Below are 25566 nucleotides of genomic sequence, written 5' to 3'. Positions count from 1 at the left end.
TATTCTCTGAAGAAACTGACAACTAATTCTGAATTAATAAATGTAAGAATATTACAATTTTAATAGACAATTTCAGAAGGCGAAACATCAATATTTACTGAATGAAATGTTCATTGTGAATTATTCATCCAGCTCTAATAATAATTCTTCTCTATAGATGTTTTATAAGGCTTAATTAATGTATGTAAAACACTGGGAGGCTCAGAGGTGCTACAGAAATGCAAAGTATTGTTATTGTAGTCTATAGTGCAGAGTAACTGACATGGCTCTCAGGAAAAACAAAAAAGAATTCTGTTCATATTGGTCAAGGAACCAATATATATTAGGCCCACACAAGCAAGAACTATGTTTAAACTATGTTTAAACTATGGATTTTTTCAGCACATCGTATTGTGAACAGGACCCAAACAGTGATGTTATTCTCTGAAGGCTGTTCTTTATGCATTTATTCGATGTTCCCTCCACTCCCATAAAAGTGAGAGTCATTTGCATCCCAAAAGCAGGAAGGCAGGCAATCTGCAACTTATACAGCCTCCAATGTGGGAGATAATTACAGGTGCAGACAATTAATAAGGCACCCTGAGAAGGGTTTCAGTGAGGACCCTTTAAAAAGCAGTAAAGAAACATTCTGGAACTTAGCTGTCTTACAAATAGAATTAAGCAGGGAGGACCTGTGCACCCTGTTCTCATTCTTCCCTCTTTTCTTTTGAAATTGAGAACATGGAGTCACTTTGAAGTAAAAGTTGTGGAGGCTGCCTGAATGCGATATTATGGATTTCCATAACGTGCTTCATCTCCGCAATGCGGATGTGCATTTTTCAAACATGTTAAATCCTTTGATCTGATTTGTTCCACAAGAGCATTATATAGACTAAAAGTAAGCACTATATATGGACTTGGCTGGTGGAAAAGATGATTGGCCTGTCTCAAAAGAACCCTGAACCATCACGTCTGAAAGCTCTTTTCAGCCTTCCTCAGCCTAAACATTTTATGGAATGAGGGTCATAGGTCACCAACTGTCAAAACACAACAAAATTACACAGTGCTCCTGTGAGGAAACTGAGCAGACAGTAAAGTCAGAGTTCACAGGCAGGACTCCTTAATGCATGTAACAAACAGTAATGCTGCTGTTAAAAAATAACAGGTATTTTCCCCTAACTCTTTTTGATTTTTACAAGTAGCATAGCAAATTAAGAGAACTTCAGTATAAAAAGATCAGTGCACATGCTGAATTAAACTATTTAAAACTTTAAAAAAAGGAAAAAAATCACAAAACTCAATCTCAAAGTAAACTGCTTGCAAACTCCAAAGCGCCAAATGGTTTTATTAAAACCAGAGGCTCATAAATCTTCCTTTAATGTTTCTAATTTCAAAAATTGTATCTGTGTGTGGGAGTGTGTGCTATTGGTGTTTTTCGGCCTTTTTTTTTTTTTTTTTTTTTGGCCTTTGGGTGTATGACCTGCAAATCTCTAACAGCCTTTTCAGCTTGCAGTACCAGCTTCTGCTCACTCTGTTGGAAACAGCCTGCCTAGTCAACAGCAGGCTCCGAGCATGACTTCATTCTTCAGAACGAATCGTTGGGGAAAAGGCTGCACAGCCAGAAGAACCGTAGTTTCTATTTTTAAACACTGCCTGTCTCATAGCTCAAAACAGTGGTAAGAGTTCAAACATTCAGGGCCTCGGTGTATCCATTCTCCCTTCTGGCTGGGCCTCAGAAAAATGATTCCTCTATTAAAAAAAAGAGAATAACCTTCTATTTTTTAGACCATACTCTGCAGTGAATACACATATACAAACCTCATCTTCTGAAATTGACTAGATGAATACAGCTGGTCAGAAACGAGGGCAGAGGGGCGGGAAAAGGAGATCATGGATTTTTCTGCTTTTCTTCAAATTTCATTTTGAGGGAGTTTATCTGACCAGCTATCATATGAGACTGTGACATTACCTCAGATGAGCAAAGACCACAAATTTTGGACACAGATCCTATATACAGGAATGTTTGAGTTCCCACATGACAGAAATCATTGCCAGTTGAGAGCTTGTTTGTATTCAGACCCGGATCTCAACTTCCTCAAAGTTTGGGGTGTCCAGAACTAGAATCTGTTTCACTCCTACTGCAAGTATTGTTGAAGTAGTTCTGCCCTTCTAAAGCCAGATTTAACTTTCTGGTAGGGCCTGTGAAAACTATTTTTCATGTCTCACTTCACCACCACTACCTTGTATTCTGCTCTAGCTGTGATCACGCCACTAAAGGCGTGGCCAGCCTAAGGATATGAGGGGAAAGATTACCAAGATAGTGACTTGGCGCACTCTCCAAGTTGACTGACATATTTTATATCAGTAGTAAGCTGGTTATCATCAGGTCATTACCAGCCTCCTAGTGCAGGAGAAGTGGAACCCAGCAGCTGGTACTGAAATATGTACTACTCTCCTGAGGGCATTCTGCACCTTAAAATTTAAAATTCTGTGCACAATATTTTAAAATTTTGCAAAATTGTGAAAATGTTATTTGTCAAATAAATGTGGAGGCTCCAGCATGGCATTGGGGAGCACAGAGCTCTGGCTGCACAGAGGTGGGAGATCACTGTGCAGCTCCCCACCCTGGACACAGACTCAGCGGTGAGGTTGCACCCAAGCCTTACACAGTGCAAAGACCCAGCCTGCCCCAGAAATACTCCAGAGCTCTGCCCCACTGTGTGGGCAGGATCAGCAAGATAAGATCCAAGTGTGGAGGGGCTTAATGTGGGGAGATCCAGGTGTGGGTTGAGAGGGTTCTGTATGGGGCAATCTGGCTGCAGGCAGCTCAGTGGGGGATCTGGGTGCAGGGAAGATCTGGATGCAGAGGAGCTTGTTGAGGAAGTCCCATCCTTCCCAGACCAGCTGGAACTAACAACCGAGCCCAGTGCAGGGTAGAAGCCACCAGCCGGGTCTTCCCCAGTCCCAGCCCCTGCCCCACAATGATATACTTCTCTGCTGGCTGCCTTAGGCACCCAAAACATACTGCTGGCGAGGGTCACATGACCGCTCTTGTGGCTTCCCTTTGCTTCCCCATCAGAAAGTCATTTTTCTGCAGGGAAGCAAAGAAATCTGCAGGGGACATAAATTCTGCACATTTGCAGTGGCACAGAATTCCCCCAGGAATAATGTGCATGGTTCTCTAGCAACTATACAGTAAGTTTTGTAAGGGACAAGTGTTTAAATATACCATGGGTCTGGAGGTTAAGTCACCAGCCCCAGCTGGATGGGTTTGTGGTATGCTCTGGTCACTTTTAGTACAGCAACTATATAGTACCTTTCAAATATTTAATAGTTTATCATCACAATACTCCTATGCAGTAGGTTTGATTGGCAGTACCTTTCAGGATGATTAGCATTTGAATAGGTCAGGCTCTCTCACTTTTCGTTGTTCCCTGCATTGACTTTGTCAGAGTTTAACTTGAGAATAAGGCACTGTAATACCTCAAATAGTACATTAAAATATTAATAGCAGATGAATTCAGAAGCCTTTGCCAAGGAAACAAACATATATTTGTTTTAGGTTCCATAATAATGGATTAAAGCAACAGGAAACGAATTTCCAGTGTAATCCTGCAATATTCATACAGGTTATTCTTCTTGGCACATCAGTGAGACTACAAACCTGGCAGTCAGCGAAGTACTTATCTTCTAATAATTCCCTTCATCGTTTCTTTGCCAAACCATGTCAGTATTGTTTGAAACAGTCAATTTTATTTCCATGTCAAAGAAAGGGTCTGAAAGTTGTTTCTGTTTTAATGCCTAGAGGGATGTATCTTAAAATACTAAATGACATCCCACAGAGTAGGCTAATGTAGTATCATTTCTAGATTCCAGCAATACCATGGCATTATTTCATTATTCTGGAACTACTTTTATGATCTGCTTTCTAATCATATTATCTTGTTGCTTAATGGAAAAATGATTTCAATTTACTTCGGTGATATGTCCATGAAGCTGTAAGATTTTCTGTCTTTCTATTGGCTTATGGCACCAAATCTCGTATAACAGAAACAAGAAACAGAGAATAGAACAGGCACAGGGAGTGAGAGGTGGGGGGTGGGTTATATAATTATTTGTGTGTGGGTAGACCCTTATCCTGTCAAAAACACTATACATCAACGTTGAATGGGCTTCTCATTAGTACTGCACCTAGAACTGAAACTGACAGTAGGCACGTGGAGTGAGGCTCTGACCAAGCTTATGTGCCTGTACGTGTATGTTTTAAGTTTGTGTTGGTATACCACATACTGCGTTCTCTGTACGTGTGTGTGTGTAGCATATCTATGCAATATGTGTATGTGTAAAGGACGTACCTGGGCTGTGTGCAAAAGTGTGTGGAACTGTATATAAGTGTTCTGTTTGCATGAAGCAGTCACAGGTGACAGTCTAATGTAATGGATTTGTATGTGATATTTGTACCATACATGAAAATGGTACATGTACAGGGGGTGCCTCCATAAGTGTTCAGCATGAATAAATGCACATGGATGTGTGAGAAACAAAAGAAGGAGAAGGTACAAGTGGAGTAGAGGCTGTTATGTATGATTTGTGTGCAATTTTCTAGGATTTATAAGGGATGTGTGTGACAAATGTGCATGCTTTGTATGTGGAATTTATGCACATGTGATACATGTAAGGGATGTGTGTGCTTTTGCATAAAGAAAAAATATTCTGTTCAGAATATTCAAATATCCCAATTTTCAGAAGATACACATGGATACAAAATTAAAAACTGCATTTAAACTGTTCTTACAGAAATAGCAACATATGCACTCTTGACTTTATCAAAAACCTCTAAAATCCAGTTCTATAAGCCTTTAGATCTATCACAAAACATACACACTGTGACTAAAGCCTCTCTTCCAACACAAACAACATAAATAGAAACAGCAGCAGCAGAATCTCCAGACAGGATTTCTAACAACTATGGACATTTTTTTCCATTACACATTTTAATGTATGTGTGTGTCAAATGTGGCACCAGACAACATCAGAGTAATTGTATCTGCTTTTATTCATAGGCCAACAAGGCCTCTCTGACCTGAAGTTGTGAGGACGAACCTTTCAAACAAATCAAGGCCTCCACAAAGTCTTCAGTGGAGAGTCCTGAACACTGTCACGAGCCTGTCAGATAAAAGTTAATTGTGTCTCTTGCTGATTGATCCCTCTACTCTTCTTTTAAAAAACTTGCAGATTTCATTTCATAGGGTGAAGGGCAACTTGAAATTCTCTCCAGATGTCAAGGGTCCCCCCCCCCACCTCAACCCCCAAGATCTATGCTCTGAAAAGAAGGTAATAGAGACACACACACCCCTCCAAAAAAAAGCATAGAAAGAAAAAAAAAAGAAAAACTCTTCACTGAAGTGAAAAGCCTAAATTAAAAAACCTTTGTGCAGTGAAAAGTGGCTGGAGGGAATGTGCAAGAATCGTTGATTGCTACTGGCGAGTTTACAAGCTTTGAAGGATCTTCACATTCTGCTTAATGAGAATGGTTATAGCAGCATTGCCTCACACTGAGGTTTTATGAGAATAATGAAGTCTTTATTAAACAAAATATCTGCAATTTCCATTATTGCTCACGTAGCTATGGATCCTCTACACTTGTCTACACATGGTAGGAGGAGGCTCAGTGTCTGGCATAAATGAACCACCACCTACTGTATCTTTCCATTCTTTCTGTGATCTTCTGTATCTCCAACAAAGAAATGAGTTTCTTTCCACTTAGGCTGTTTAAAATGACATGGAGATTTGGGAGACATGACTCCCTGGCAACCATCTAACCAAGTGAGTAAAATGGAGAGTCTAAGGAGAATAACTTGCTGACTATATGTGAAAAGGACCTTGGAGGCTAAATTAGCAGATTTATTTTTAAAAAACAAAATGCTGTGAAAACAGAAGGAAATTGTTATTTGTTTCCTATCTTTCTTTGAACATTTAAAGCATTGATACTAAAAGCACCTACATGGAACCAATTGCAGGATCAGGGCCCAAATCACTTTTGGTTCAAGAGTTGTTCCATGCAACATGCTTCAGAACTACACACATTACTTCTTCCTGTAAATTATGCCCGGTAGTATTCAATACTGGCTTTGCTCCAGAATAAAAAAAGAAAAGAAAAGAAAATCAGAAAGCTCAGAGTTAATGTTCCACAAACAGCCTTAATGCTATCTCTGTATCCCCATCCTCTGTACACCTATTTGGGAAGCTTGTATATTAAGTACTAGACTAGCATTACACGAGAAACCTTTGTCATTATGACTGCATAATGGACCACAAATGAAAATATCATGTGTATAAAAATGCTTTGGTGACTGAAGTACTCCAGCATCTTCCATGAGTTTTCCAGGGGTATAACAAAAAACTAGTTACAACCTTAACTATGGAGTCATTGTGGCTTCTAATCAGGTACTTATCAGGTCTGTTTTTAGTCTTAACTGCCATATGAGGATGATGAATGAGACAAATACAGGGGGCTTTCTAGTTTGCCTAAAGAATGTGGAAGAAGCTGATTGGATTCTCAGACTTGTAGTGAACTATTAAAAAGAAAGGGGCTTTGTTTCAGAGTAGCATTTATGGGTAACAGGAGATGTTAGTGGGTTTCACGCTGAACAGAAAGATGGTCTGTGGCTGATGTGTGATAAGTAGAAGGTGTTCCTTGGATCTACAGATATATTGTGTGCTATCAGGGCTGCCTCCATGTTACACCATAGTCTACAAGCCAATTAGATGCAGCCAGAATGTTGACAGATGTCATATTGTTTGAGCTTAGTTGTCATCTCTCTCAGTGATTTTGCCTATGAATAGGAAGCGAGCAGCTAGGTGGGCCTCCCTGAGGCAGTAGACGCAAGGGTGGTGCTCGTTGAGAATGAGCGAGGGCATGACTCAGTTCTTGAATCCTGGAATATGGGGCACAGTCTCCCAGAGAAGCGGGGCAGGGGAGCCCAGCCCCAAACAAGGCAAGGGTGAAACTAACGACACTAACAACACTAAAAATATAAGAAAAGAGAAACAATTACAACAAACAAATCATTCTCGCAGGCAACCTATGAGTACGGAGGTACAAGGATTCCAACTCCGACCATGCAGTGGTAAAAGGGAACTGAGGAGGCGTCATCCCGCACAGCCTCATATAACCTCGCCTGCACCATGAGGCTACATACAGTGCACATGCCGGCCAACAGACACTGCTACAGAAATCTTCCAGCTCAGACGCATGACGTGCATGTGCACCCACATTTGGAATACATATAGAGACCATCGCTCGAAGATTGATGAGTTGTAGATAGTTGAAGAGGTTGTCTGCACGGACTGCTGGCTTTTTGAAGATTCAGATTCTGATTCATATATTGGACTAATGTATGTGACATTTGCATTTTCAGAGAAGTTGGCAGGACAGCTGGTCAAAAACTGCAGAATACTTTTCATAAAACTTGTTAAAACTTTTTCTGAAAACTTTTTGTGAAAATTTTGAAAAATATTGGCCCTTTCAAAAGCAGGTTGAAAAGGGACATTTTTTTTTCATGGAAATTTTTTTGAAAAAAAAATGTTTGAAAGAAATTTTGATGAATTTTGAAATTTCTATATTTTCAGATTTTTCCAGTTGGCAGTTCCCTCCTCTAAAGAGCACACTATTATTTCCATTCACAGTGGTCACAGGTAACTTTTGCTGGTTTCCATCCGCTGGGATAAACATGGATTTCTGTCAAAGATGGGGGCTCAAATATTTCTCAATGCCTGTTCCATACAGGAGGCAAACTCCAAACTCTAATATAAGATTTCAGGAGGAAACCCTCTGAAAGGAAATAGTTGTGAAGATTGTCTTCCACTTACTCTCTCTACTGGTTTCCCTCAGATTTGGCTCATTGTGAGGAGCCCTCAACCCTTGGGAAGATCTCCATTTAAAGCAAACCAAACTGTAATTTTATAATTGCACTTTAAGGAACAAAAATTAAAAGGGTCTTCTAAAAAGAGAATGAATATAAAGATTTTCATAATATAAGTCAGATAATGAGACTTGTGACACTTTTTTTGTATGAAAGAAAAAAGGATACCACATAGGAGACTTATGACAGTCAGTATTTTTGACAATGGCAAAGCCATTCAATTTACATGATGACTTCAGCCTTCACTTTGCAAACCATTAGATGTTCAAGGTTCAGGTTGAGGCCATAGGAAATGAGCAAGGAAGCTCTAAAGGTGAGTTGCTGAAATTAGATGCAAATACATTTATTAGAGCAAATGCTAAATAGGAAGACACCTTCCATTTTAATGATTTTTTAAAGACACAAATGTGCAGCAGGTGTGCTATTCTAATGTAATTGACCTTTTAAACAGTGGTCAGCAATGGGGTAATGCCCTTACTATCAAGAAATTTTCTTTTGTATTATTTCTCCTCTCTCTCGTTTTAGAAATGTTTACATCAAGTTTTGAAGTTTATTAATTGTATTAATTATTTCCCTTCATTTTTAATTATTGATCATTCATTCTTATTTGTGTTTATTCTGAGGGGTTTTTTTATGATGTAAAATAAAAGCTTCAGAATACATATGCTTGACCTGCACTATAATCCTCTGAATGGTCATCACAAGCTACCTGGCTAAGTGCTAGTCCTTTGAGTCAAGTGTTGATTCCACAGTTTCTATTTGCATTGGATGAATTGGTACTATGGAGATGTATAGAGCAACCACATAATTTATCCAACTTCTGAACCTTCAAAGAAGAAGGAAAACACCATCAATGATGTACTTAAGCCCTGAATCTGCAAGCATTTAAGCACGTGCATAATTTTACTTGAGTATTCCCATTGAAATCAACTATAGGGAGCAGCATGGGCTAGTCGCTTGAATATATATCCAGGCTCCCATCTGGGTTTGTACGACCCATGCTGCTGCCTGTGCTGCCATGGCTTCACTGCTATTGTTATTCAAGCTAGCTAGATCAAAGCTAGGTCCAGTATGTGCTGCAGTCACACCTCTGCAGTGTAGACATACCCTGGTGTAGCACAGACTCTCACCCCTGACCTCTGACAACCTTTGCTGCTTCCTCAGCCCAGTACTTTCAACCTATACCACTTCCCCAAGGTCATCTTTCCACTCGCCCTGTTCTCTGCATCAGGTCCTCATCTACACTCAAAAGGAACAGTCTAACTGGAAAGTACTGAGCTGGGGAAGCATTTCAGGGATGCACTCTCTCTGACATAAGGGGCACAGGTTTCATTCTTTATCTGACATGACTGAACACCATCCATTAATAAAATAAAGGATGGGAGGCTAAAACAAAGCTATATATTTACCTCAAATATTTGAAAAAATGTGTCTCTATCTACTGAAACTTTTCAAAAATGTTTATCCAGATTTCAGTGCTTTTTCCACAGGATTTCAATGTTAAATCAGCCTCTTGTTTTTGTAGGCCTCAATTCTACAAAGCACTTAAGTAAATGCTTAATTCCAAGCACCTGGGTAAGCTCACCTCTATTTAGCAATGGACATATGCATATGTTTAAAGTTAATCACATACTTAAGTGTTTTACTGACTGGGTTGTAATCTGATTAATTTCAGGAAAATGACACCTTCCAATGAGAAGTAAATTTTACTTTTTTAAAACATTCCCATTATATTTCTACAATTATAACAACAATTGAAATACTTTTTGTTCAGAGAGTGGTTCCCCTTCAAAACAAACCCTCTTATCAATACTGATCAACTTGTATAATGTATGGAAGACAGCACTTTCATAAGATACTCAGTTGACATGTCACTGAATTAATATATGGTTTTACCTTCACTTACCAATTGGTAATTTCTGTTTTGCTATGCGTAGGTAAATTTTTGGGGGCTCATTCCACTTAGAGATATAATGAAAAGCAATGAAGTAAAATGAGGATTTTATGGGGAATGACTTACTGATTGCAGCAGAAACTGGTCATGGAAAATGAGTTAAGAGATTAAAGCAAACAAGAAAATAGAAGCATATTATATAGACCCTTTAAATCATTAATCTTTCTACTTCTACAGCTGTTACATTCATCATGCTTCAGAATCAAGTGCACTTCTTCCTGTAGATAAGAGAGATGATAGACAGCATTCAGTAATGTTTGAATAACAAATTTCTTTTCATTTAGGGACTCACTCTGTAAAAGCTTACTATTGTGTGTTGTATTTACTATTGCAAATACTCCTTTTGGACTGGATTGCACCTTCTGATCCATCCAAGAGGCAGTGCATAATTCTGCTGCAACAGGACAGGGCAGGGACCAAAGAGTGACTGAGAGTCACAGTTTGATCCTGCTTCCCTTGTTGCACCAGCTCAGCTTTGCTGGCCAGCACATTGAGGGAAGGCAGAGACTAGGTTCTGCCTACTCCCTACCCACCTGAGTAGAATTGTGAATAGCAGCCGGCTGGCAGCTACGCTCTCCAGCACACACAGACTGGGGCTGGGCCTGCATCTGCAGGTGTGCAGTCAGGCTCACAATTCAGCTCGTTGACATCATTGAGAGTACTAGGTTATGGCAAGCACTATGCCTGGTGGAAAGTCTTTACAGCACTGGGCCTTTACATGCAAGTAGTTACACACAACTGTTGAATTCCTCGGCTACTCAGATATGCTCAGAGGAATCCACACAGACATTCAGACTTAAAATAGGCACTTATTCGTTTTTACTTTCAGAGCAACTTGAAATATCACAGTATCAGTATGTATTTTCTAGCCTTTGTTTCACTCTTTGTGAGTTCATCTGTTTGGCTTGCATCAGCTGGAACACTACTTGGGATTCGCACTTAATTTTTTATGGTGCAACTTGAGTATGTGTCATCACAGTGCAAATGATAATAAACTATTTTTGAAACATGTTCTGCCATGTCGCTTCTAATAGAGGGTATGAAACCACATACGTATTTAAATTTACATTAAAAGTCAACAGAAAATTTCCCAAAGATTTCCATTTGTTTTTTTATTTTTTCCCCCATATGAAATCATTGTCCCTTATGTTCTTATCTGTTTTTCACAGGCCTGCGTATAGAGATCTCACTACAGAAATATTTATTCTCCATTTTTCTGTTCTGTCTGTGACAAACATTTTGAAAGCATATTTTTCAATTGTCAAGATTCTTTATGTGGCGATAAAAGCCAACTGATTTACAGAATCCCAGAATATCTGTCTCTCCCTTTTATTTTTGCATAAAAGTCCCAGATCTTGGAGATTGTAGGGCGTACTCAGAATAGAAAAAAAAAGTCCAGAATCATTTTAGATAAAGAACGTCTATAATTGCTTTTGGGGGGGGTGTTTCGTATTGATCACCTTTGGTGCAAGCTCCTGTTCTTTCTCCAGACCAAATTGTTTTGTATCTTTCCAAATCTAACTGATAAATGCAGTAATTGGAGAAGTGTGTAAACTACCTATGAACCAAAGACACAAATAGTTATATTTTCAATATTCTATACCTAAATTATAACTGCAAAACATTATTGTACACGTAGCCGAGTATACCAGTGGTTCTCAAACTTTTGTACTGGTGACCCCTTTCACACAGCAAGCCTCTGAGTGTGACCCTCCTTATAAATTAAAAATACTTGTTTATATATTTAACACCATTATAAATGCTGGAGGCAAAGTGGGGTTTGGGGTGGAGGCTGACAGCTCGCACCCCCACCATGTAATAACCTGGCGTCCCCCTGAGGGGTATCGACCCCCAGTTTGAGAACCCCTGGAGTATACAAATGATTATTTCATGTGTACTTTATTCACACACTCAAATGTGAGATTTTCATGTACAGTTTAGGACCCAGTTTTTTTAAATGTGGTCCAAACTGTCTTTTTCAAACTTCTGTATCAGTTGTGTTCTTTTCTACCAGATAAATGCACTTCCAGCTCACTGTATAGCAAAATCAAGATACATTATCCAGTCTTCAGTTCAGATAGTTAAAAGTGTGTATCCAACAGGAATAGCTACAGGGTAATAACCCATTTTCTTTCCTATGAAAAGCCCTATTTCAGGTATATATCAACTATGCAACATACTTTTCACATTTCAGCGAGCCTAAGAAAGGTATAGAATGGTGTGAACTTGTAGAGCTAGAATCATTCTTATCTCTGAGAAAAATCCTACTTTTTAGCTCTGACATATTTATCTTAAGTAAAAAACTGACACAGTATTATGAATATAGCATTGTATTGTATGACCTTCTTGCCAGTCATGGCTTTCCTTTTTTCTACTAACATAAACATAATATTCAGCTATCCATAATAGTTGATTCTCATTGTTTTTAATACAAATTGTTATAGTTTTAAAGAATATTACCCTGTTGACTTATTTCTTTTCTTTCTTTGTCTATACCTCATCATTATATCTCCCCCTTCTTTTGGATTTATGATAAGGTCAGTGAGGAAGTCTTTACTTAAGGCAGAGGTCTGGGAATCAAGAGGTCTTGGTTCTCTCTCAGCTGTGCCACAGACTTCCTGTGAGACCTAGGACAAGCCACGTAACAGCTCTCTCTCCATCAACAGTCACATCTGTTAAAGGGGATTTCACCTTTATATTTACCTCTCTCATAGGTGTGTTTCTTCTCTTCCTTTGCCTATTCAGATTGTTTTGAAGCTTAATCCATTCGTGTTTGTAACTCACTTGGAGATCTTGGGAGGAAGGAACAATAGAAAAGCACAGTATCCTCAGTCCTAGTTCTAAGGCCTTGTCTACACTACGAGGCTAAGTCGACTTAAGTTACACTACTCCAGCTATGTGAGTAACGTAACTGGAGTCGATGTTGCTTAGGTCGACTTACCGCGGTGTCTTCATTGCACTGCGTTGACAGGAGATGCTCTCCCGTTTACTTACCTAAACTCTTCTCATTCTGGTGGAGTACCAGAGTGAACCAGAGAGCGCTCTGCTGTCAGTTTAGCGTGTCTTCACTAGACCTGCTAAATCAACACCCGCCGCATCGACTGCAGCAGCGTCTATCTCCCCGGTAGTGAAGATAAGCCCTCAATAATTCCTAATGCAGATGTCAACAAAATTTGAAGACTATTTTGTGCTTCTTTGGTGGTTTGCATCTGAGGATCCAAATATTATGAACTAGAACTCAAAAATACCAGTTAGGTAGGTATTGACACACAGAGGTTAACAATGACTTGCCCAAGATCCAACCAGAAATCTGTGGAACAAAGGGCTGAGGGCAGAGGCCAGTTCTTCTGACTTGCTTTCCTGTGCCTCAGATCTCAAACCAAGCCTAGTCTTGATTTGATTCCCTTATGAGTTTAAGCAGATACTACTCTAATAATTGACCCAGTCCTGAGCAACATCCTGTTGGTAATTACAGCCTGTTGCTGACGCATTTCTAATTGGATACTGTTTCTCGACCCCTGCATCTCATAGTTTACCTTCTATAACTCTCCTCTCCCGTGTTTTTAATTTTCACCCTTTACATCCACAGTTACAAAACAAAGAATTCAGGGTTCCATATGTGCCCACTACATGGGTATGGAATGGGTTATCTGAAGGTAAGATATTCATTAAAAATTAATTCCTTATTCATAATAATCATTTAATTTGGAAAGTTTTTTTCATAGGTAAATGGATCTGAGGAACAGATGAGAGATTAAGCACTCACTAATACATTCATACAGATGGGCCTCACACAGTAACATGGGGCCTACTAGAGCTGACCAGCTGGGTAGCTTGTAGATTATCAGAGAAATGTCAGACCTAGAAACAAATTATACATCCCGTTGATTAGAACAACCACCACTTTCCATAAAGTGGATATGTAGATTTTTTAAATACGTAACTTTCATCTACACTAAAAAACTCGTATTTTATCAGGTTTCCATTAATAGATAGTACTTAAGTAAGCCGCAAACATGTATGTTTTATACTGTTTTATTAATTATTATTATTATTATTATTATTTAAATGTGCTTAAAAGAATTGCACTCTTCCCTCTAAGTACCTTTCAGATTCAGGACAAAACAATACTTCTTGGTTACTATTTAAAAATCTAATACTTTGAATTCAAATTCAGGCTCCCTAGTCTTTCTCTTTCCTGAATTGAGCTGCATTCCTATCATGCTGAGTCTTCAACATACTATTTTAATAGATGATGCATCTTATTTGGAGGAGCCTCCATTTCCTCTCTTTTGGCAGATTTCAGTGCAATTTGTGTCACTTCTCTCTCAAGGTCTGTAATGTTGACTTTGCAAGATACTGTTTCCCTTACAGTTACCCATAATTATAAATAATGAAAATAATGTGTCCTGCTGATTTAAAGAGGGAGCTATCAATAAGACAGTAAAAGTTGAGGATATCTTTCCCAACTTGCTAACTAGAACACTCTGGCCTAAACTAGACTCCCACAGAGATCAGTGGGATTTGCACCTAAGAGCAGAATATGTCTACTCTCTCATTCTGACCATCAATGTACTACTCCAGTCCACTCTAAGATCTCACAGCCAAACTTATCAAATTCCCTCCCCCAAGCTACAAAGTCACGCTGAATATGAATATGAAATGGAGGAGCATTTTGATGTTTGTAATTAAGAATGTAAACTCAATGACGAGGAAGCATGGGAAACAACCTGCTGAATATATTCAGCATGGCCCCTGAAGGGTGTATAAAGCTGGCACCCACAGAAGATGAGAATAAGAACTTCACGCTTCTTTCTGGTGAAGAAAGTTGCCACACATGCTCACTACCATGAGCAAGGGGGCTTCATTGAAAGGTAAGTCTCTTGCCATTGGCTTTTTGATATTTGTGTGTGTGTGTGTGTGTGTGTGTGTGTGTGTGTGTGTGTGTGTGTGTGTGTGTTCACGTGTGTGCTTCCTTTAAGTTAGAGTGAATTTGGTACGGAATGAAGAAAGGTGTTGGAGTGACAGGTCTGTAGACTGAAGTCCTCTCTTTAGCCATACAACAGATACAGTACAGGCAGCATCAGTGCAAGCTTCCTCCAGCTCTACGTGGAGAGTCTATTCCTAGGAGTGAGAAGGTAGTTTGGTCCCTATATCTATTCAGTCCTTTATCTGTTGGCCTCTCTGAGGGCTTGTCTTCATGTACAGTGCAGCTGCGTTGCTGTAGTGCTTTAAAGGATATGTCTACATTACCCAGCACTGTGACATCAGCAGTGTAGACACACTTTATCGCCAGGGGAAAGCTCTCCCAGCAATAAAAACCCCCCACCCTGAACGGTGGCAAAGTGGTAAAGTGCTGTCTATACTGGCGCTTTTCAGCGCTAAAACTTTTGTCACTCAGGGTGGTGTTTTTTCACACCCCGGAACAACAAAAGTTGTAGCACTGCAAGTGTCAGTGTAGGTGGCCTTAGTGAATATGCTACTATACTGACAGGAGAGCTTCTCCCATTGGCATAGTTAATCCACCTTCTTGAGAGTTGGATTTCTCACATCCCTGAGCAATGTAATTATACCAATATAGGACTGTACTGGCCTCATACTAACAGGAAAACTGATTAATGTGAATTATAATTGATTTAGGATGTGACATTGGCACACCCAAATTGCCTATTTATTTCACAAAAAACACTGAATAGCTGTCAGAAAGCAATGACTTTCAGTTGTTACCTACATTGTCCAGAATCAAACTAGAGATTTACAAGTGAATGGCCCTGTAATCTAATCCCAATCTCTTAATGTTCCTTCACTGTCTGATTCTTTCCTAGCACACTCCTCTTTCTGCAGCATTTTGAGTGCACATTGTTTATGGGGTTTGTGCATTATGGAGATATACCTATCTCATACAGCTGGAAGGGACCTTGAAAGGTCATCAAGTCCAGTCCCCTGCCTTCACTAGCAGGACCAAGTACTGTCCCTGACAGGTTGTTGGTTTTGTTTTGTGCCCCAGATCCCTAAATGGTCCCTTTAGGGATTGAACTCACAACCCTGGATTTAGCAGGCCAGTGCTTAAACCACTGAGCTATCCCTACCCCCCGATGGTTATGTAGATAAAATGATTTTTTTTTTAGTTCAGCGCCAGAGAGAAACTTGCTGAACTACATGCTATTCCTTTAATAGATTACATAAAGGGGGTTCTTCTGTTTTATTGGGTATATTTTAGTTTGGCACACATAAAATGAATACATTTGATAAAACAGTATATTTATCAAGTCATTTTTCTGGTGTATTCTACCTCTAGCTGAATGGGATACTAATATTTGAACCAATGTATTCATTTATCAGGTATTATTTTTTTAAAGATTTCACTGTACTTCTGCACATATTTTATTTCACTGGGTAGAAAACTGATTCTGTCAAGTTCATGTTAAAAGGTTTACCGGATCTGTTTTGACTGTAAGACATTCAGAAGTCCTTTGTAAAAGCTTCAAAAGATCAGAAAGGGACAGACGTACACTATGGGTTTTGTTAGCAGGAGGCACTTTAGGGTTAAACTCAAATTGCTAAACAGCACAGCTGCTGGAAATCTTTTGAGGGAATTCCCAGGACAATCAAAATCTTTAGAGAGTGACATAACCACCCTCCCTCAAAATTAATTTAAAAACTGCAAACATTTGCAAAGAAGAAAAGCACATTTGTGGAAGGCCGGGAAAAAAATAAAAGGGAGCAACCTACTTTTCCAACTATATATCTATGAAAATATAATTATGTATTTATATTTATAAAGTGGGGAAGGCTGATTTTTTTACCACTTATTGCTGAATAATGAAGGCAGGTACAGTGGTAAGAGACAGGAGAGTGCAGTATATTGTAACAGAGGGAACTCTGTTTCCTAAAAAATTGTGATAGTTTCTGCTATACGACGCCTTCTAAATCTATATATCTGCATTTTGTTTTAAATCTGAACAGGTGTGCTGCTGGTGGTTCTGCTGGTATCTAACATGTTCCTGTCAAAGAAAGGTGTGACCTCATTGCCAATCTGTCCCAGTGGGTCTGTTGGTTGTCAGGTCTCCCTTGGGAATCTTTTTGACCGTGCAGTTAAACTCTCACACTACATCCACTCCCTCTCCTCAGAAATGTTCAACGAATTTGTAAGTACTCAGCCTTTTATGAGTGAGACTTGACAGAAACTGCAGTACAATGCTTTAAAAAAAAAAACCACAAGTGGAGCTTAGCAATATGAAATGGTTCAGGCTTGAAACAGGGTTAGTAGTGTCTGTGTCCACGACAGCATGCTCCCCTCCAGAGTCTGGGATGGAACTCAAGATTCCTGAGTCTCATCACACCTCTGCAGTCAGCAAATATTTGTGAAACCCACTGGCAATGTCTGTCATTCCCCTCCAGCACTGGTCTACACAGAAGTAACAACCTACGAGTGCTATGAGTTACTCCACTAAGTCCAGTGGCAGAGGTCTGTGTGGTGGAGCTAAAGATTCTGACCCTGCTGATGAATCAAGTGGGTGTCAATAAGCTGTCACGTGGAGGAATTTCTGTTCTTCCAGTTTGCTTTATAAAAAGACCTATGAAATTGCACAATAAACTACATTAAAGGAACATTAACGTTAAAAACTCGAGCACTCAAATGTTTTGAAATACCAGAATGAAGGTTGCCTTTTCAACCTTAATTCATCCCCCATATCATACACATGAGGACTGGGTTTGGAAGGACTGGTAAATGTCAGTACGTTGTGGATTTCATTGTACACATAAACCAATGAACATTTCCATCGATAATAATCAAAATGGTACAGATAGGCAAAGTAAGAAACATGCTGCTTGAGAACTTATTAGAGTTTGCTTTAAGGATATTTAGTTTCTATATTTGATATGTGGTGCTGACAATTTGTGTTTTAACAGTTATAAAGCTTTACCCTTTTGAATCTCAGCATCTACTGTCATTAAACAATTATTGTCTGACCCCCCTCATCATCTGATCTATTCATTTCCCACAACTATTAAATAGCTAATGAAATGTTTCAAAATAGCCATAGATATTATCCATTGAAATTATAAAAAAAAGAAAAATCAAATTCTGCCAAGCCTTATTATGATGCAGTCTTTAATTTTACACGATCACAAACTTTTTTTCCATAGAACTGGACCTTTAGTTTTCTACAAACAACATTAAACATTTTCCTAGGACATAAGCAAACTGTACCAGGTCTCATTAAACTGGCCCTTTTTTCGGAAAGATTGGATCTGGACTGACTCAGTACAAACTCAGATATTAAAGACATCAAGTTACTCTATTCCTTCTAGACTCAGTAATTTGCAGGCTTTCAGTCACTGACTGCTGAGTTTATACATGCTTGATATAAAATTTGATGGCAATTGTATAGGTGCCAATATTTGAAAATTATTAATAAGGCAGTTTGGGAGGGAGAGGAGGAAGTAGAAACATTATCTCCAGTGAAATACACTGAACAAGATTATTCTTTTGGAAGGACATAGCTATACAGTTATAAAGAGCCATAAGCAAGCCATAGGCCAGTTACATCTGGAATATTTGAGGAAACTGCCATTCCTATTACAATATATTTAAACAACTTTAAATTGTAAGATAGAAAAAAAAGATATCCACATAGTTCATTCTGTGGACCACTTTATAAGAAAGATTCTCCTCACACACATCTTACCCTCTAGATCTCCAAATCCCCTACTACTTGATTCTCAAAATGATTTAGTTTTTCAGACCACCAGGAAGAGTTGTAAGAACCACTATGCTAAAATATAGGAACTATCCCTTCTAAACAGATTCTGTGCAGGAATCTAATCCCAGAAAGTATTTTCCTTCCACAGTTTTAGGTCATATCAACTCAAATAGAAGAATCTAATCCCAACGACTTCTCTATATAGTGGCTGGACAAACACAGCTCATGCAGAGATGAAACCAAAGGAACAATACCTACTTAATTTCCTTTATTTATTTCATAAATGTATGTTGTTGTTGATCCACAGGATGAGCGCTATGCTCAAGGCCGGGGATTTATTCCAAAGGCCATTAATGGCTGCCACACTTCCTCCCTAACCACTCCTGAAGACAAGGATCAAGCTCAGCAGATTCACGTGAGTCGCATTTTTAACCTATTTCAGAATGAAAGGAGGAGAAAGAGACAATAGTGAATTTAGAGATGGCTAGGTCACAGCTAGTTGAAAGAGATACAACAGTTGATTCAAAATCAAATGCCAGGAAAAGAAAAGTAGAAAATGTCAAATACTGATGAAAATTCTTACAGATATTCAGTTTCAATATATGTACTATAAAAGAAACAATCTTATTCCTGTTGCTCTCAGTCTCTCTCTCTCTTTGTATGTTACATTCAGTTACTGCATACTGTTTCAAATTACATTATAAACTCTCTGGAGCAGAGGCCAAGTCTTTCTTTATATCTGTATAGCACTCTCATTGGAGCCTTTGGGCATTACTTTAATACAACTAGATAATAATTAAGCATTTAATAGATAATAATTAAGCATGATAATAATAAAAGGTGTGGGAAGGAGCAAAGGGGGCATCTGTAGTCAAAGAGATGCATAAATACAGTAGGCACTATGCTATTGGCTCTATAGTTACTGTAGCAGTTGACAGACTCTCAATAGATAACCATGCAATAGCCACCAGATAAGAAGTGGCCATATCATCACTCAGATACAGAGACTTTAACAACACAAGGTAATTGTAACAATCAAACAACTTGTAAAGAGAGTCATGTTGGATATTGCCACATTAAATTCTGTATTCTCCTTTTTACGATGGCAGCCATAAACTGAGATGTGTATGTCCACCTTCTTTTAGCCCTTGGAGAGGTCAGTGTGCAAGCTTAGTCACCAAAGAGTTACGCCAGAGTTTGATGTTTTCCCAGTTGCACCCTAGTCCGAGTTTTGCAATCCCAAGATCCTCCTTTTAGAATATTATGCAATAGGGTTACAAATTCTCTTTCTTTTAGCGCAGGAGCAGATGCAGACTGTAAGTCCCATGTGTCAACTTTAAAAGGTTTCTAGTGCTGCAGAATGGTTAGGAGCACCCCCAAAAGAGCAAAAGCTTTTTGAGCTTCCACCTAACCCCAAGCAGTGAAAGTTTCTTAAGAGAAGAACTTTCCCTGGAAGCAAAACTCTTCAAAGGGGATGAGGAAGATGGCAGGGTATGTTTACTATGCTCTGTAGACAGTAGAAATCCTTTATAAAAGGCATTAAGTGGCCTACCCCAGAGTGCATCTTCCATTCGGTGCTGAGATTTTTTTTCAGATCCCACCAGACTTCTAAATCTGTCTCATTAAAAATTGGCTAATTATCAAGTTAAATGCAATTCCATTCACAGAGGCTAAACCTAGTCACTCTCATTATACAATATACTGTGGAGACAATTTTGGTGATATTTTGTATTTACACCATTCATCCAATTCTCTTTTAACACATTGTTAATAATAACTGATTGTATGTACATGAATACACCATTTGCAGAAGGGTGAACTGAAATATATGGATAAGACAAGTGATGTGCCAAAGGACACACTGCAAATCAGCGACAGAGTTAGAAATAAAATCTAGGTTCCCTCAGCCATAGACCACTGCTCTAACCTGAATACAGCACTGCCACCTCATGCTACCTTCATACAGTCTTTTTGCTTTAACTGCATCTTCTTAATGTTAATGAATAGCATGAAGACCTACTGAATTTAGTGCTCGGAGTACTGCGCTCCTGGAATGATCCCCTGCTCCACCTGGTCTCTGAAGTGCAAAGTATCAAAGAGGCTCCAGATACCATCCTCTGGAAGGCTGTGGAGATCGAGGAACAAAACAAGCGTCTTCTAGAAGGAATGGAGAAAATAGTTGGACAGGTAAGTGAGCACTAGGGCCTTGATATCCTAGTTCAAAGCTCCCTGGAAGCCACATACAGGAGTAGGCTCACTCTGTTCAGAGCAGGAGAGCGATGGAGATGGAGGGGGAGGGATTCTCAGGACTCATCTGCTCTAACTGATTCCAAACATGTGCAGACCCTATGCCACCGAAGATTGGCATGGAATAGCTTAGCTTCCATCCTTCCTGAACACATCCCTACACCAGGGTAGGGTGCAGCTGGAGCAGGACCTGGGTCTGCCGGTGTTGCATCACAAAAGAGGCAATACATGAGAGGCTGAATTGTAATTGAGAATCTGGCCCACAAGGTTGCCCATTAAAGAAGCAATGCCTTAATTCCTTCCCTTTTGGCCACTAAAAAACTATATGCTTTTATTGCACTACAATTTTGGTGTCTATGTTTAGACAGAAAGAAGGGATCACCTTTTATAAACAAATAGTTGACACAAAAAGATCCCGCTACATCCAACATATGCTACAACACTGACAAGCAGAACTATTATAACTAGATGCTAGCATGCTTCCTTTCAGACTCAATGATTAATCTTTGAAATGTGTGCTGCCTTAACCTTGTGAGGTGGTTTGTGGATGCTGTGTTAATATCCTTTGCCTAATTTTTAATCATCTTTATATTTCTCTAAAGAGGCTAGAAAGTCAGATTACTTTTAATTTTAAGAACAAATCATTCTGTTTATTAAAGGGTAAGGAGAACTTTTTTTCCTCCACAAATGGGTATTCACTTGTATCTTTAAGATTATGCCAGGCCTAACGATGCCTCCTGGCAAAAGTTTCCACTATGTAAGAGACTTTACTCTAGTAATGGAATGATTGTGATGCAGAAATGCAGAGACCATATATGTACTAGAGATGATAGCACCGACTATTATTAAGGTACCCAACATTTCCCATTATAAGACCCTGTTTCCAGTTGCTTATAACTTTGCCAAACTACCTATTTGGGCTGAAATTTCCCATGCTGGGTGTCTGCCTCAGGCTGAATTATTTGGAAAATTTCAGCCAAAATGGCTGAGTAATTTCCAAGAACAAAGCTAGGGAAAAATATTCTAGGTGGCCTCATACTTTGGAGTTTCAACTTGAAATTTGACCGGTGAGTGGCCTTTGCCTCCACCTGAAGATTCACCTGAATTGATCCAAGAGATAAGCCTTTGAAAATTTGCAGTTCACACATGCTCAATAGAGAGTTGTTACAGCTTTACAGCTTAATTCCCCAAACATTCCATCTGAACTGAGTGTGCTTCAGCCTGGGGCTTCAGGGGCCCGAGAAGGACTTTCCCTGCAATTGATGTTCTTGGCTGCTCCAGGCTGTGATGAGTCTGGATCCAGGCACCAGAACTGAGAGCAGTGAGTCTGTCTTTCCTGTGCACTCAGTGCTCCTCATGCTTGTCCCAGGCAGAATGGAAGAAGAAGGTGCCTTACTCGAATGTAGAGAGGACAAAATCCAGAACTGGTGGGGCTGGGGGAGTAGATTGAGACAAGGAGCCTGGGGAGTAAAGACTGGGAGAGTTGGCATGGTGGACAGAACTGGGACTGGGAGTTTTGGGAAGAGACTGGGATTGGCTGGGCAAGAACACTAGCACTGGGAACTGAGTGGGTGGATGCTGAGATTGGATGAAGAGCCAGAGGAAACTGACTGGGAGCCAGTGGACAGGATGTGTGGGGCTGACTGGAAGCCTTGAAGGAAGAGAGATAAATTGGATGAGGAGCCAAGAGTGGGGAACTGGGACTGGAATGAGAAGCCTGAGTAAGGGACTGGCTACATGAGGAGAAATGAGACTCGGACAGGCTAGAGAGGAAAGAGCAGAAGGAGTCAAGCTTGGGGAAAACTGGTAGAAGACTTTGTGGGCACTAGAGAACACATCTCTCCAAAGCCTGGAAAGGAATTCAAGATCCCTGAATCTAACCATTCCTCTCCTGAGAGCAAATATCTGTGAAACCCCCTGGCAGAGAGTTTCATCCCCTTATAGTACTGGTTCACATAGAGGATGACAACCTACTACTGCCATCATCTACTCCATTGGCTCAAGTGGCAGGGGTCTCTGTAGAGAATCTAAAGATTCCAACTCTGCAAATGTCCTATGCAGGTGTCAATATGATGTTGCATGAGGGAATTTCTGTTTTTTTCAGTTTATTTTTAAAAAACCTAGGAAATTACACTCACAAAAACTGCATTAAAAGCACATTATTAAGGTTGCAAAGTCAAGCTCTCAAAAGTTAGGAAATGACCGATGAAGGTAGCCTGTGCAACCTTAATTCAGCCCCTGTGCACACATTGGACCTGCTCTTGGGATCAATCAGGGTTGGATAAACAAAGAGGCTGTTGTCTGAAGGGGTCCCTGCTTATTTACTCTGAGAAATCAGGTCCTAGAGGTCTCACACATTCACAGATTCCAAGGCCAGAAAGGATCATTGTGATCATCCAGTCTGACCTCTTGTATAGGATAGCCATAGAATATATTTCCTTTTGAACTAGAGGATTAGCACCCACATTTAGTGGATATTTTTTACTTTAATCTCTCTGTTCCTCAGTTCCCCATCCGTAAAGCGGGATATTGACAAAATAAATCTTAAATAAATTCATTAATGTTTCTGAAACACTCAGATACCATGAGGAAATAATATTTCATTCTTCAGAGCAGGATTTGAATAGTGTGCAGTAAATAAGGCCTAGGTCACACATTGGAGCAATGAGGAAAAAATAAAATATTGCATAGTGGTACACTGAGTGCTGTCCATCCTGTGCACTGAATGAGGCAGGTACTTTGTGGAAAAAGTAATTTGTGATCATGTAATTAAAGACTGTATCATAATCCACACACATATTTAATTAATTCTGGCATTTCCTTACTTTGGAGTGCTTGACTTTGCAACCTTAATAATATTTTAAACATATAGATATTTTGTAAGTAATATATATAGTATTGCTTACAATTCTCCAAACAGGAAAAGAGGTGTTTAAGAGTCTGTTCTTGAAGTCTTACATTTTGCAAGAATTCCCTGACAAAAAACATGGAATATTTCATTGCAGAGGTGTCCTCCTCTCTGTCTTGGATCTGGTTCCTGAGCATTATGAGAAAGTCCCTCCCCTCCTTAGTTTGGTAAGGCTAGACAACATAGCTGTTGTCTGACAGAACCTTTTTTGAGTTATGAGTAACTGATTGAAAGCTTTCCTGACTAAAAGCAGCTCAAGTTTGTTTATGTTTAATGGGGCCTCTGACAGATCCCATAAATCAATCAGTAGCTGAACTGGACTTTACAAAGTTTCAGACGTCACTGGCTTTGGTCAAGTTCTAAACAACTGGACAGCCTTAAGAAGTGCTCATGGTATTCACCAACTTCTACTAGAGCACACACAAAACATGGTCTTATTCTCTCAGTTTGGAGTCTGTTTAGACAGCAACCTGACTTTGTTCATGACCACTACTGCATCTACCAATTAAAGCTGAGACATCTCCATCCACATCCATGTGTAAAACCTGCAGGAAGGGGTCCAAGATAACAGTGGAAATCAGGTGCTGCTAGAATTGTCTTCTTACATGTTCTCATTCTAGGAACAGATTTAGAGATCAGGTTGGAAAGATCAGTAGTGTCAAATCATGGTTTCTTGTCCACTGGCAAGACTATTGCAGTGTGGCCAATCGCTTGTCCAGACAGAGACAGCCATAGGCAGTCTTGGTTTCTATTTGTTCCCTCACTGGTTTTCACAGGAGGGATGAATCAGCTTCACAAGTGGTGATAGGAACAGGTGATCTTCCTGCTATTAGAGAAAATGGATGAAAGCCTCTTCCAAATGAGGAGAGTTTAACCAATCTTTATTTTAGATGCTCACTGACTACATCAGTTTTTACTCAATCTTCTATCAGATTTCACTGTATCACTTATGGTTTCCCCCTCATGTTGTACTGGACCCCAGTATTTGCTTTGCAGACGTGGATATTTATATGAAGAAGCACTCTTGATGTCGGTCTCTGTCTTTAACATACTCCTGAGGCTGTCCATACAAGAGTCTTTGTCTCAGAGAAGGGCTGAGACAAAGCTGGGTGGGGGGTACATGTAAAGAAATCCCAAGAGCAGATCCATCCACCTGCCCAGGAAAACTTAAAGGCAGATTGAACCAATAGGCAATGCCACTGGCAGGGCTGCACATGATAACCGGAATGGCTTTGTTATGAAACCAGATTCCATCAGGCATTAGAGCAGGTAAGCACTGTATATACTGCATAAGAGCAAACTTTTAGTGAAAGACTGATAGCAAAATCATATAGACACAAAGAGAAATATAATGTAGCATTATTTTGAGGTACAGATTTAATGTTCCATACACTAGGGTGTGTCATGCCCTAAGATATTTGGGATCATAATGTAAAGCAGAGTTTTACAAGCTTTAATCAATTAGACAGCATACCCAAGGCAAGCATTACTTGGCTCTTTGGTGCTTTACCTAGAACTCTCTTGTCTGATTCCCTAGCTTCTATAGCTCAGCCTAGTAGTGCTGTCAATGAAATACTATCACTTTGTTTCCTTTTGATTAGGTTCATCCCGGTGAAATAGAAAATGAAGTCTACTCCAGGTGGTCAGGTCTCCCATCCCTACAAATGGCAGATGAGGACTCCCGTCTCTTTGCCTTTTACAGTCTGCTGCACTGCCTGCGTAGGGATTCCCACAAAATTGACAACTACCTGAAGCTGCTAAAATGTCGCCTTATCCATGATAGCAACTGTTAAGTATTCACTAGGCCCATCCCTCTCTGAAATGATATCACTAAATCGTTCAAAG

General features: G+C 39.6%; 1 protein-coding gene and 1 long non-coding RNA gene across 4 annotated transcripts in view; one reads left to right on the top strand and one right to left on the bottom strand.

The window, feature by feature from the left end:
• Nucleotides 1-1095: 1095 nt before the first annotated feature.
• On the top strand, nt 1096-25533 carry PRL (prolactin). 2 transcript variants are annotated; one of them, XM_039527679.1, is made up of 5 exons: nt 1096-1144; nt 13448-13514; nt 18874-18981; nt 20574-20753; nt 25323-25533. In XM_039527679.1, the coding sequence occupies exons 1-5, from the start codon at nt 1122-1124 to the stop codon at nt 25512-25514; spliced, it is 570 nt and encodes a 189-aa protein (XP_039383613.1). In that variant the 5' UTR covers nt 1096-1121; the 3' UTR covers nt 25515-25533. The 2 variants fall into 2 exon arrangements, with proteins under 2 accessions (XP_039383613.1, XP_039383612.1); XM_039527678.1 differs by lacking the exon at nt 1096-1144 and adding an exon at nt 16825-17006 and having other exon boundaries at nt 13463-13514.
• The window catches only part of LOC120399444, a 47007-nt gene continuing 31419 nt past the window's right edge, over nt 9979-25566 (bottom strand). For both annotated transcript variants that reach the window (XR_005595169.1, XR_005595168.1), the window contains exons 3-6: nt 20587-20723; nt 18825-18999; nt 11319-11416; nt 9979-10076 (exon numbers count right to left, since the gene is read on the bottom strand). This is a non-coding gene — a long non-coding RNA (uncharacterized LOC120399444). The remainder of the gene's footprint in view (nt 10077-11318; nt 11417-18824; nt 19000-20586; nt 20724-25566) is intronic.

The sequence above is a fragment of the Mauremys reevesii genome, linkage group 2, assembly GCF_016161935.1.
Source record: "Mauremys reevesii isolate NIE-2019 linkage group 2, ASM1616193v1, whole genome shotgun sequence".
Lineage (NCBI taxonomy): Eukaryota > Metazoa > Chordata > Testudines > Geoemydidae > Mauremys > Mauremys reevesii.
This window is presented reverse-complemented; position numbering and strand designations above follow the sequence as displayed.

Excerpts from the sequence above, each read along its gene's own strand:
- PRL (XM_039527678.1), top strand. The coding sequence starts at position 16,857 with ATGTTCCTGTCAAAGAAAGGTGTGACCTCATTGCCAATCTGTCCCAGT. Across the intron at positions 17,007-18,873 it reads CAGAAATGTTCAACGAATTT|GATGAGCGCTATGCTCAAGG; the intron begins GTAAGTACTCAG and ends GTTGATCCACAG. Across the intron at positions 20,754-25,322 it reads TGGAGAAAATAGTTGGACAG|GTTCATCCCGGTGAAATAGA; the intron begins GTAAGTGAGCAC and ends CCTTTTGATTAG.